This window comes from Ambystoma mexicanum, chromosome 13 (assembly GCF_040938575.1).
Source record: "Ambystoma mexicanum isolate Mex_15411 chromosome 13, UKY_AmexF1_1, whole genome shotgun sequence".
Classification (NCBI taxonomy): Eukaryota; Metazoa; Chordata; class Amphibia; order Caudata; family Ambystomatidae; genus Ambystoma; species Ambystoma mexicanum.
In genome coordinates, this window is record NC_090938.1 from 468,322,178 (window position 1) to 468,335,895 (window position 13,718).

The following is a 13,718-nucleotide window of genomic DNA, read 5'->3' on the forward strand; positions in this document are numbered from 1 at the left end:
CAAGCCCTCAGAGGCGAAATACAAAAACTAATGCTCATAATTCTGCTCCAGCTACGGTCTCTCTCCACGTGACCAGGCCGAACTGACAAGGTGCCAAACTCACGAGACAGACAGTCGCCAGGGTCCTACGTTTGGGACACAGGTTGCAACAACGAAGTGGCAAGATGGACACTTACAGCGATGGGAAAGACCCGCTCACAAGCCCAAGAGCAGACCTGTCCGTTGTCCACACAAACACATAGTTACACATTGTTGCTAATGACAGGTACACCGCAAGCTGGAAACGACGATGGTCCCAGGCTTGGGTGCTCACGGGAGAACCAATCAGAATACAGGGGAGCCTACTACTAACGCCAGTACTCTTAGCCAATCACCAAGGGTCCCCCTATAACAATTCTAAAGTAACAACTGTCAGGGACAGCCCAAGTGTACCACCTGATCCATCCTTACCCAATTACATTTCTTCCCATAGGGGACATATACTAACCCTACCACTCGGGGCCCCAATCCAGAGTGGCGATAGGTTTTGTGACGATTTTTCCCAGGTGACGCGAGTAGCGCCTCATACTGCTGTAAAAAGGGCCTGTGAGCCCCACTAACAACAAGAGTATCATCGGATGCATACGAGCCGAGACCCATCCCTGCCGTTATTATAATAAACAGCAGTACCCGCCTTGCTTCTTGTGTGTGTCTCATACTCCTTTTGGGGACATGGGAGGAGTTGGGGCCTCCCCAGCCCGGAGGTCCGCGGACAGCTCTGCAGGCCCCGGGAGAATCACCCCGACCCATATGAAAAAGAAAATACACACATGAACATGTACTTACCAGCATGACAAATCATGAATACAGGACCCAACAGTGGGAACGTCTGACAGTGACCAATCACAATAGTCCAAGTGTCACAATCTGATAAAGGCAGCACATCAACCCCTCCCATCTTCAGTGTGTTGCTAGTAGGTACAGCATGAACTGCATCTGTAATGGAGACAGGCAAGGTAACCCACGAAGAAGCTACATGTAAATATGCATAATGAGCAATATTGAATACAATATACAAATCAATGTTGCAGTGGAGAAACCATCCTTAATCCCTACTAGGGGTGTATACACAGTTTGGACTACAGACTGCCACACAACTGATGGAAGCCCAATGCCTCTGTGTAAGTTATTGTCACACGGTGCCACCTTTGCAAGCCCATGGAAAGGGGAAGCAGGAGTGGCATATGTGTCTGGACCCCAATCCTCAAACACAAACATAAGATAAGCCTGTATGGGCCCAGCTGGAACACACAGTGGATGCCTACGGGTGCCACACAAAGCAGCACACTGTAACTTGAATGCACAATAGAGGAACAAAAGAGGAAAAATTAAAATCAAAAAAGAAAAAAGCAAAAATCAAAAATGGCCATGGGCGACCAGGGGGGCGGGGGATGGGGGAACCACCCAGGAGGGAGGAGGTTCAGGGTGCACCCCAACACTCTCATGCGTGGATGTTGAGAAAAAAAAAATCCCTCCATGCACTAATGGCCTGCACGGCTACCCGATTGTGGGAGAACTGCCGTCACTGTCGTCATCCTCTGGTGCTACATGAGAAGGTGTGCGTGGTATGGGAGGCAGACCACACAAAGCCCTGGCATGCTCCTCCATGGCAGCAAGCATGTGGGTTTGAAAGGTATGGTTCTGCAGGATGATGGTCCGGAGGTACCCATGCAGCACATAACGGGTAGCACAGAGTTCTGCCTGCAAGGCCTCACATGATGCACGGATCTCCTCATGGGTTGCCTGGAGCTCAGCTGAGATGGTGCGTGTTAGCTGCTCCAGCTGCTGTTCTGACCGTCTACTCCAGGACACCTCAAGTGCACCCAGAGTAGCTCTGAGGGAGGTGTTATCTTCTCTCAGGGCATCCCTGTGGGCCCGTGCCTCTGCAGATATGGCTGTGCGCAGAGCCCCAAGTTCAGCCCGTCGGTCCCTGTTGGTGGCCAACATGTCCTGCCTATGTGAGCGGCACGTGGACTGCGCTGCCTGCTGCTGGAGCTCCACTTGCCTTTCAGGGGGGAGAATGGAAGTGGCCACCCTATCCACAGCCTGAGCCATCATCTCACATGATGCCCCCTGTTGTGCAAATGCATACATGGAGTTCTCCCACAAAGTATTGCCCAGTGGCGCACGGCCACTGTATTGCCGGACACGACACCTGTCAGCCCCAAGGTTATGTGCACCTTGCTGTGCTGGCACTGCCTGAGGCTGCAGGACTGCATTCCTCCTTTGATCTGCTACCCCAGGAACAGGAGCAAATAGTGTGGAGTGTGACCCTGCATCCGTAACCACCACAGATGGACATTTCAACACTGAATGGGCCATTGAGGGGTCTACCACCAGTGCAGGTGTGTTTGACAGAACAGCATCCCTGCCAGAAACACTCACCTGCGACAGGACATTAGTGTCAATGTCTGATTCAGCACCTGAGCCACAGAGATCCTCTGAGGTGTACCCAGAGACACCCGTGGACAGAATGGTCTGTAGAAGCAATGGATTCTCATGCGGCACCACCCCACGTCCTCCATGGGTGCTTGGTTGGGGCTCTGATTACTCCTGCCCCTGCACCATCTCCTCCTCCTCCACAGCATCAATTGCCTCATCACCTGCACAAAATGAAAGGAGAAGTCATGAAGACCCACATGAACAGCATAGCCGACACACATAGGCATCACAATGTACACATCCAATAATTAATCAGACATGTCACACATTACACAAACTCAGCCATGCATGCAGTGGCAATGAAGTGAAAGGGGACCCTGAAAGCAGACACTTATGACTCCAAAATAGAAAAGCAACACATGTGCTGCATGGTGCATAGCACCTGCATCAAACATAAGCCTATGAATGGCATGGACCATCCACAAACTTGACACGTGCCAGCACACAGATGGCACGTAGCATAGCCATGGCAGAACTCACAAGGACACCCAGATGGGAGTTAATGACTACTGTCCCCCATCCATGTAAAATGCATATCATCAAACAGAATATGCAAAAGAGTGGGACAAAACACAGATGTGCCACATGCTGCAACAACGCCAGTGTGTTGAAATCCAGTGATGGGAGGCACATGAATACATCAATGGTAGGTCACTTTGACATGACACACTTGAATTGTCATGTTGAAGGTTGGAACAGGGCTCAGAAGTGAGCGGGTGCAGTACATGTGTAGGTGTGCAGCAGTCAATCAGCCTGATTCACGGAAATATTTGCATGAAAAGGGCACATTTGAGCGCCTTTCTGCCCGAAAATTCCTGAACTGAAGTATGGTGATTTTCAGGCAGAAAGGCACGCAAATCTACATTTTTCATGGAAATGATTCCATGAATCAGGCAGAATAAAGACAAAAAACTGTAATAACAATGTTGTGGCATGATGGCAGTTGAAGGGCAAGTGCAATCATCATGTGCAAGGTGTTTGCAGTGGTCAGTAAGGATACAGTGAACCCCAAATCCAAGGGCAGGGGATGGCTTGGAGGCACTACATGGGTCACATATGACAGTTATGTCTACACAGCCTGACCTGGCACTCAAACACAACACATCACCCAAGCAACACACAAATAGTCTGGAACCACACGCATGGGCACTCACCAGACAATGTCTCAAGATTTGGGAGGTCTCCCAAGCCTTGGATCTGATCCTCTGCGATGAACCCTTCAACGATTGCCTCATGTTCTGTGAGTTCATCCTCCTCTGGTGGTCACCCACTGCCAGTCACCAGAGTAGAAGCGTAATTAGAAGCCAGCTTGTTTTTTTGCTCGGCGTTTGAGGTCATTCCAATGCTTTAAGCAAACATCATCTGTACGGTTCACAACTCCCAAGGCACTAATGTGGTCCGCGATGCACTGCCAGTGGGCCCTACGCTGAGCAGGCGTAGTCTTGCACCCTGCCGTCACCAGTATGTCACTGCCATGATCTGACGCGTAGCCCACAAGTGTGTCTAGTTCAACATTATTGAAACTCTGCTTCCTTGACATGCCGGAGGGGCGAGCCAAGTCTGGGGTCCCAGCCTGTTCTGCAAGAGCACGCTTCTTCCTCTTGAGAGGTGGTGCAGGCCCTTACAGCGTTCTGGTCTGTAGGGGTGGTCTGCAGGGGCTGAAGCCCAGGTGGACTAGCCACTGGAAGCAGGCAATGGCACGATGACCAAAGGTCTCACTGCAGGCATTAGCTGCTGGGTGCTGTTGCCAGGACCAAGTGGCAGAACTGCCTTGGTGTGAGGGGCCGGGACTAACACTCTCCTGGCTGGGTGACTCAGAGCCAGGGTGGTGTCAGCTGCCCCTGCAGCCTCCTCACCCTGGCTACTCGGCAGCAGATCACATTGCTGCCCCAGATCCACGTGGCCTGGTGACAGCAACTTTCACTGCCACTTGTGGCTTGGACTTCGTGACACGGAAGTCGGCCTGTGAGTCATCCTGTGCCTGTTCGGTGACCAATCCGGGTGGGGCTGGCAGTGCCTGAGCTGGGATGGTTTCAGCTACATCTCCCTGACCCACTGAAGGGGGCATTTGTGTACCTGAATGGTCCCGGACACACTGCCCTCTTGGGCCACCCTGCCCACCCTGCCCACCTTGCCCACCGCTGCCACCTTGGCCACCCTGGCCACCCTGCTCATCCTGGCCACGTCCCCTACCACGGACACCTCTTGGAGGTCGGCCACCTTTGCCTCCCTTACCACTTGGTTGTCTCCCAACCATGGCACTGATGTACTTGTGTGAATGGGAGGTGCAGAAAACAATTGTCCTGGGCAATTGGGGTGAAGGGGTCAGGGTACTAGATGCAATAGGTACCCTTTGTGTGCCTGCAAGGCTGTCTGTGACCCCTGAGGAAAAATCCACCCCAAAAACAAATGTGCACGCGACCCCTAGATAGCCCACGTGTGTGGAATTAAGGACCCGCAGTATGCTGTGTCACCCAGAAACACAAAAAATGCATACGCATGGAACATGCAGACTACAATGACCTCTGAATGGGTAAGCGACACACGGGGGCAACCACAGTGGAAAAATACGCGCGCAACTCACCGTCTGCCTCGAAAATGTATGGAAAAAACACACGCGTGTGTGCATTGGCAACACCCCCGCCAAAACAAGAAGTGAGCTCTGCCGCAATAATCAAGGAGTACGCACTGCAACCATTGTGAAGTAATCGTGTGTCAACCCACTAGAAGTACAAGAATCACACGCTCGCTCTCCACAAAAAGCATGTACAGAAAAAGGGAATCCTACATGGACCTTTAACCTGTGCGCATAGCAACATCTACGCATGCCACGTCACTTATGCGCTTACACGCTAATGGCCTTTCCACGAATTACACACACACGTGCTGATTTTTCACGTGCCGAGTCACTCTGATCAAGATGGCCACGCGACAACACACAGAAGACCACGCTCCTGCCCTGAAGGCCATTTACCTGCCCCCCGAATCCACTCCCTGAGCAGCCTCCTACGAGCCATCTGCTGCTGCCAGACTGCCTGCTGCCAACGTGCCCTGCAATTAGGTGCCTGCACATCAACCATCACCAGGGGTCCAGATGCTGTGACCACCCCTGCTGGAAAAGAAGACTCCCTACTGGTGTTCCATCGCTCCACAGCCCAGCCCCAGGACCCAGTTGCCCACCCACACCTGCCTCGGGGGTTGCCATGTCGGGCCAAACACCATCTGGGACCAGTGGTGACCCCCCGGCATGGAAGCAGAGGGCTGCCAGCTTCACTACCAAAGAAGTTGGCATCTGGTGTACAAAGTCCTGGGGCATTATGATGCCCTCTTTGGACAAGCACGCGCCGACAAGGATGGACGGGAGAAGATCTGGTTGGACATTGTGGGTGCCATCAACACAGAGAGGGTGGCACCCCACGACTGCAACCACATCCATAAGCGCTGGGAGGACCTCAAGTCCAGGACCCTCAGGAAGGCCCGCCGCCTCTTGGACGCAGTGCCAGGTCCTCCTTACCACCACCCAAATAAGGGTTCGGAAGCGCATTCGTCCAGTGCTTCACCACCAGGTCCTCGAGAGGCAGACCCGTCTGGAGTCGAGTGGTAAGTTCCCATGCGTTCTCATTCGACACAGTGCATGTTGAGGTGTGGAAGGACATGGCCCATGTATGGATGTGTATGTGTAGGGACATGACTGTGCTGCATGTGAGTCCAGTCATGTGTGCTGCACATCGATGGTGTATGTTGCCAACTGCATGTGAAGATGCACACATGTTTGCATGCCTGTGTGTGAACTCAGCCATGTTTGGGGTGTGACACATGGATGCGCGTCCCACCTTCATGTACGTGCACGGTGTACATGTGCCTGTGTCGGTGACTGTGAGATGCCATGGATACATGTGACACGGATATGTAGGTACCTGATTAGCAGATGTGACATAGTGGACAAATGGCAAGCTCTATGATGCTTGTGATGTCATGCCACCCTTAGGATGTTCATGCAGTTCCATGTGAATGGATGCAGATGCCTGTTGCACGTTCCCTGCTTGTTTGTGCATGTTGGGTTCCATTGACCTGAGTGATGGGTAGTGTGATGCCGTCTGTAATGTCTGCCACTGCCACTCATGGGCTATAGTCATGTGTATAGCAGACCATTGTACGGTGTCCTGATGCCTGTGTTCTGTCTCTCCCTGTCTGCAGCGTCGACTGATGAAGAGGGAGGAGATGGCGCTGTGGAGCACAGAGGCAGGGATGCCACCTCCAACCAGAGACGCAAGGCCCTGCCCCCCTCCCAGGTAATAATATCTTCTGGGAGTGAGAGGACTGGTGCTGCATCCATGACCGCAGCTGCCGACGGGAGGTCCAAAAGGGCAAGGTGGAATGTGGACTCCTCGGCAGATGAAGGGGCAAGTGAGCCCCCACAGGAGTCATTCAGGTTGGTGGGGGGTGTGGTTGAGGAGGAGGCTGTATCAGACCCACGCATTGGGCCTGGAGGGGGTGGTTCCACTGGTGCAAGTAGTGCAGTCCAGGGGCATGAGGCAGCACAGGTCGCCGTGGATGTGCCTGTGTGTAATCCTGGCCCTAATCCTGTGACTGCATCATCCTGCACCAGCAGGGATGCCTTTGTCCACGCCTGTTCGCAGGTAGGGGATGTGTCTACGTCAACTGACCTTCCTCTACCGGTGGATGAGGCAATCCGTGTCAGGGTTGAGCCTGTCCTGGTCGATGTTGTGTTGCGCACACGGGTGATTTGGGATGATGTGCGTGGTTCCAGGTAGGACAACACGCATCACTTTGGACACCATTATGGCCGCGTCGACTTGCAAGGACAGGTCATTGGCACTGGATTCCTCTGTGTGCTGGATGCTCTTGCGACGCCCTCCTCATCTGCACACCCTATGCACCAGTCGTCCTCCGTGCTGTCTTCCTGCCCGTGTCTCACCTGGGCACCCTGTATCCACCGTGGCCAGGCTGATGAAGAACACATCCCTGCCACAGTCGGGAGTCGGATGACCAGCCGAGGTGTTCACTTCAACAACTGGACCCCTGCCAATGGAGAATGTGCAGGCACCTCCTAGCAGGTCACGAGCACGGTCCCCGAGGCCATCGTGCTGGCACAGGTAGATGACATTGTGGCAGCAGCAGGCTCGACATGGGAGGTGTCATCACTCGGGCCAACAACATCCTGGGGGCAGGCATCGGCTGACAGGCAGGAGGACCCTTGGACTACACGTGTCTTCCGTGTGGCAGCATTTGGGACAGCAGATATATGCACAGCGGCGGTGGGCGGAGAGGGCACGGCTCACGATGGTCAGCGCAGAGAACTCCATGCACCGGCATTGAGGCGGGCAGCGTTCCTTGAGGATACTCGCAGGGAGTTGGTGGAGAGCATGGCGACGTCCCTGCAAGCCCTCGAGGACACATCCCAGGCCGTCTCCGGGACATCAACGTGGAGTTCGATGATGCCCTAGCCAAAGACATTAACATCAAGAAGTGAGCCGTAGGACTAGCCCGCCGCCATTGTATATAGTTTAGTAGGCTTAGGTTTCCTTTCGTTTTATTTTTATTTTGGTGTTGATGGACTTAGCTCCACTTTTTGTAGATAGTTGTTTTTCTGTAGGTATTTTGGTAGGTTTCATTTGGTTTTGGGATCATGGACACTGAGAACTTTCATTGTATATAGTTGTGACATTTTTATTTTCAGATTTTTCACACCCATGCTGGAATGTTTTTTTTTCATTTGCCCTTTGGATTATGATTTTCATTTTTCAGTACATGGAGCACTGAGAGTTTTTTCTTATTTTTTGATGACATATTTTTTGGAATTGCCATTTCAGTTCTGTTCACTTTCATTTATCCTTGTCATGTTTGGTTTTCGTTTTTGAGATTTCTGTTGACTTAATACATTTTCATCTGCTCATATATTTCTGTTGTGTGCTCTCATTGGTTTGGTGCATGTGTCATTCGTCATTTCCTCAGTCATGTGTCGGTGGTGCATGGCCATATTTGGCATGTCTTTGTGTGCATGCATATATGCTTCTGTGCATGACATGCCATGGGGCCTGTACTGGGAAGTGGGGACAATGGATGGGTGTTGAGTTGCACTGTGTGGAGCAGTGTGGGGTGGCATTTGGGTGGACATTTGGTACATGCATGTATGTTGTTTTAATGTGTTGGTTGGGTGGACATGATTCGGTGCCTGCTGGCAGGTGCCCGTCACGGGTCGAGTGAAAATGAGTCGGGGCCTGCTGGCAGGTGCCCGTCACTGGTGGGGTTGGGTGGACATGAGTCTGGCAGGTTGACGTCACTGGTGGGGGTGGGTGGACATGAGTTGGGGCCTGCTGGCAGGTGCCCATCACTGGTGGGGGAGACCTGAGTCGGGGCCTGCTGGCAGGTGCCCGTCACTGGTGGGGTTGGGTGGACATGAGTCGGGGCCTGCTGGCAGGTGCCCATCACTGGTGGGGTGGACATGAGTTGGGGCCTGCTGGCAGGTGCCCATCACTGGTGGGGTTGGGTGGACATGAGTTGAGGCCTGCTGGCAGGTGCCCGTCACTGGTGGTGTGGACATGAGTCGGGGCCTGCTGGCAGGTGCCCGTCACTGGTGGGGGGGACATGAGTCAGGGCCTGCTGGCAGGTGCCCGTCACTGGCGGGGTTGGGTGGACATGAGTCAGGGCCTGCTGGCAGGTTGCTGTCGTTGGGGGCCTCTGTTATGGTTTGGGCTGCCTGCTGGCATGTGCATAGGTGATGGGGGGTCAGCTGTGGCGTGGGCTGCCTGCTGGCATGTGCACAGGTGATGGGGGGGTCAGCTGTGGTCTGGGCTGCCTGCTGGCACCTGAACGTGTGTTGGGGGTCTGCTGTAGTGTGGGCTGCCTGCTGGCATGTGCACTGATGATGGGGGGTCGGCTGTGGCATGGACTGCCTGCTGGCATGTGCACGGGTGATGGGGGGGGGTCGGCTGTGGCGTGGGCTGCCTGCTGGCATGTGCATGGGTGTTGGGGGGTCCGTTGTGGAATGGGCTGCTTGCGAGATGCATTCGCGGGATGCATTCGCGGGTGATCCGAGCACGCCTGTCCTTTTTCACGCGATTGGGCTGGTGCGTGTACTACTTCTGCGCTGAAATCTCTGAATTACCCCCCAAATGTTCTAAAGGACTGGGAGATTCCTCCCGGATCTAAGCACTGCATTGAGAGGCATTGTAATTTCCCAACTCAATCGCTCTCCATTTACCAACCTACATAGGATCAAGGGCTGTGTCGGCGACTCAGCTCTAGCGAAAATGATAGCTGCTGGCCGTGCGGAAACTATAAAGCAAGTGCTTGACTCGCTGGAATGTCTAAATTGCTGAATTATCTGGCCTGCCTGTGCAAAGCTCTACTCCTGTAGCTCCATACAATTGACCATGTCTCGCTGCCGTTATGATTATGGGTATCATTATAGATTTTAGACACGTCTGAGAGAAAATTTGATTCATTATATTTAACGATTCACTGGAAGAAAATGAAAAAAGATTGAAAGATAATTCAGTGTGAGTCTTCTTTCATAAGACTGAACCTGTTTCTGATGTAAAAGGAAGGCGAGTTTATTCAATTCTGTATATTTAATGTCCATGCTATTCAGAAAACGCAGCTTAAATGAGGTGTCCTAACTTTGTGGGGAAAGCAACTACTTTCATAATTCCTTTGATTTAATTCCTCAATCCAAAAAGAAACAAGTTTCAACCTAATTGCAGCAGTAGCGTATCTTATTTTGCTCTCTTATTCCTGCACTTGCCACAAGCTGACTGCACTTTTACCTATGTTTTTTATGTATTGTATTCATTCTTTACTGTTGATCCTATGTATTGCACTGAACCCCTCTCCCTTCCCCCCGCACTTTCCCTTCCCCTCCCTCCCCTGCACTTGCACGAAAACAATGTCACCTGGCCTAGTAAGACCGTTGTCTATGTCTTCCCTCTTTTTCTCCTCCCTTGCCTCGTTGCGCCCTGAAACACTTGTGTATAGGCGCGTAATAAATGCCATATCATACTTTCATACATGTATGTCACGTTTTAAATGCACATAGCACATTTCACAATTTCATTCCCCAGTTTGATCATTAATGTTATGCGCATTGCCTTTTTGTAAAGATGGTCTCCTTTCCAAAACTCTCTTAATTAGCTTTTATGAATTAATTCATCCCAGGCTATGCAACTGCCGGATACTTGTTGGTGGTATATGTTAGATGGGCGAGGACACTGAATGTAATTCTAAAAATAATAGATTGTTTAGGTTTAAACGTCTATTATTCAAAGAATTTTATTGAAAGTGATTTCATTAAAAAAGGGGAGTGGTGTGGCCGTGGTATTAGTAAGAGATTTAGACAGGGTGGGTAAGAACCTATGTCACAATGGCGCTGGGTTGGTCAGCAGTTTTTCTTTAGGTGTGTTTGTTGAGGATTATTGTACAAAGTTCAAACGCTCTAAGTTGTTGTATATCATGGTGATTTTTTTAATTGCACAGTGTAGCCGACATGTGTTTCAACCCAACATTGGTCTTTTTCAAGGTGTGGGTATTAGTGAAGTAGAATGAGGCGGTTGATATAGTGGTCCAGGGTAGAGCTTCTGATGGGGAAACAACCTATAAGGCCAGGGGGGCCTCAGCAATGATTTCAGCCATCTCTACGATCTGTTGAATTTCACAATTCAATATGCCGTATTCCCAACCAGTGTATTGCATGTGAGTAGCCAGAGGTTGGGTTCTACTCCCCCCTGAGACCAGACACAGTTAACACCCAGCAGCTGATAATACAAAACCGCCTGGGCATCCTAATTCCACATTAGCGGCCAATGGATATAAAACACAGTTGGCATTCTTATATATCCCAAGTATACTGCCCTGAACAAAATGTCTGCCCTAATAAAAAGATTGTCAAATTTCCACTTCACAAATGAATTAACTGATTTAGGTCCACTGTCCCTAGTAGCATCTACTACTTGTTATACGGATGGAATATTACTGTAAAGATGGCAACCCAAAAAGAATGTCCTATAAGCGATGAATAGACAGAAACGTGTTCGTTTTTCAATGTGTATCACATTTACTTTTAGTTCAGGCTATTACGTGGTGCTTTATGGTACAGGTAGGGAGAAATGGCGCATGAGGTGGGACACAAAGTTTGTAGGGGCTCTAAGGTTATTTGTCCACCCATTCACTTCCCATGGCCATACTAATTCCCAAAACACCACCTCATGGGAACTATGCATGCCCTTCATCATGAAGTCCTGTTAAAAACAAGCATTGGCATTGACAAAGCCAACAGTTTTGGCTTGTGTATGATTATTAGGCATTTGCCAGGCACTGCTATTATATGCACAAGTACTCACACCTGCTACCATCAATACCCAGTTAACACCATCACGGCAGTGCCTGGCAAGTGCTTCCCCATGCCTACACAAACACTCAAACGGTTGGCATTGACAATCCTTGTTTTAGAAGCAACTCTTGGCTCGCACACTTGTAACTTGTAAAAAAGATACATTAACTCAGGTGCATGTTTATGTTAGGCATATGATTTTACAGGCGTGAAATATTGCAAAATTCTTTCCATCTATCAGTTGATATTTGCTCTTGAAAAGTCACATAAGGTGATTTTGGGGGAAGCAAAGTTTAATAGCACTGTTTGAGTGCAAATAGATCTAGCCCCCAAATGGTAGTAAAACTCTAACACTTGATTGTCGAAAAGATGTCCAAATGAAACATAGAAGAAATATATAGTATTTAGTGGAAACATATGAATAATAAACTAAAGCACAACCATTAGTGTGGAGGAGTGATACTTAAATGATCATAGCAGACCAGATCAGGGATTTAAATTGAATATTAGTAATTGAACAAGCCCATCTGCAATTAGATAGTCCACAGCAATAGCATCGCTAACACAGGTTTTGCAAGCTTTGTATCTGCTCTAACGTTATACAGGTTTATAATATAGCTGAAAAAACCCTTTCCTCACTTGAATTGATTATTTTGTAGTACGTTATAACACTTTGAACTTTCCCTGAATGATTTGCCCATTGTATTTCTCAAAACCATAATCCATGCTCCCCTCATGGACGTAGTTGTTTTAACTCCGATTTTTATAAAAACAAAAATATGGAAGTATTGCATTAGTGATGTAAAAAGAAAAGATGAAAGAGAAATCAAAATGGTTGATCATCATGAGAAGGGGGTAGCAAGTTGATGATAATTTGCCTAACGGTTCATCTGAGATATAACGAGTCATTATCAGGGGTTTGATTTAAAATCTGAGCAATGGACAATTTTCCAAGATGTAATCCCTCTTGATAAGTGACTTAAAATCTTGGCCAGGAAAAAAGTTGAATGTATTAATTTTGTTCTTGCAAGTACTGAGTATGGAAACTGATCACTCTCTTGATTTGACCGTCTTTCTGTCTCTCTCACAGGGATTCTTTGTGTCCGTCTTCTATTGTTTTCTCAACAGTGAGGTAAGACCTTTCTGGGGCAATGAATGCATGATTCTATTGTTTGTAAGGGATAACAATGAGCTCTTAATTGTACTGCATTATTATCCTATGTTCATCCATTCATAAAAAAATGTGTGCCAATTGTATTTTGTTCTTGTTCTGGTGACTGCCATTTTGGGGTGGTAGGTCAGGAGTAGAGGCATAATTCCAGACAGACTGCTTTTTATTTCTGAAATCAGCTTTTGTTTTATCTACAAATGAAGCCTTAAGTTGGGATGGTGCGTAGTCATGTTCATAGGTCTCCCAATCTGGAATGAGCATGTCAACAGGAAAAGGTAGTTAATTACCTTTATCACCCAAATCACCCATGCGCCAACTATCTTCTGTACTTGTACCGGTATTTGAACGGTTCTATGTGATAATTTCGCTTTGTATAGGCCGCCCAACAAAAAGACTGATTTTCTTTGGCCCAATTTGCCTCCAAAAAGCAAAAATCCATATTGCCTTGCCCCCCACTCCCACCCCGAACATCCCCTTAGCCCTCCCCAACAGGATTTGTTCAAATTCGGGGGGTTTCACGCCACCAACCCCCCCAGAGCCCTCCCAAAAAAACACACACAAACACGCAACACACACACACACTTACCTGTTCTCCGTTGCGGCCACTTCCGGGTCCCGGCGTGCCTGTCAGCCCTGCGCGCACTCGTGTGTGTCAAGGGGCTGACAGTTTGATTTAGAATGACCGCATTGGGCGGTCACAAAGCGGTCTTTCTGAAT

At 49.6% G+C, this 13,718-nt stretch overlaps 1 protein-coding gene across 1 annotated transcript in view; it reads left to right on the plus strand.

Annotated features, from left to right (window-relative positions):
• The window catches only part of CRHR1 (corticotropin releasing hormone receptor 1), a 2,003,326-nt gene that overhangs the window by 1,811,274 nt on the left and 178,334 nt on the right, over positions 1-13,718 (plus strand). The window contains exon 12 of the mRNA XM_069634091.1: positions 12,921-12,962. Coding sequence (XP_069490192.1) covers positions 12,921-12,962 — 42 coding nt within the window. The remainder of the gene's footprint in view (positions 1-12,920; positions 12,963-13,718) is intronic.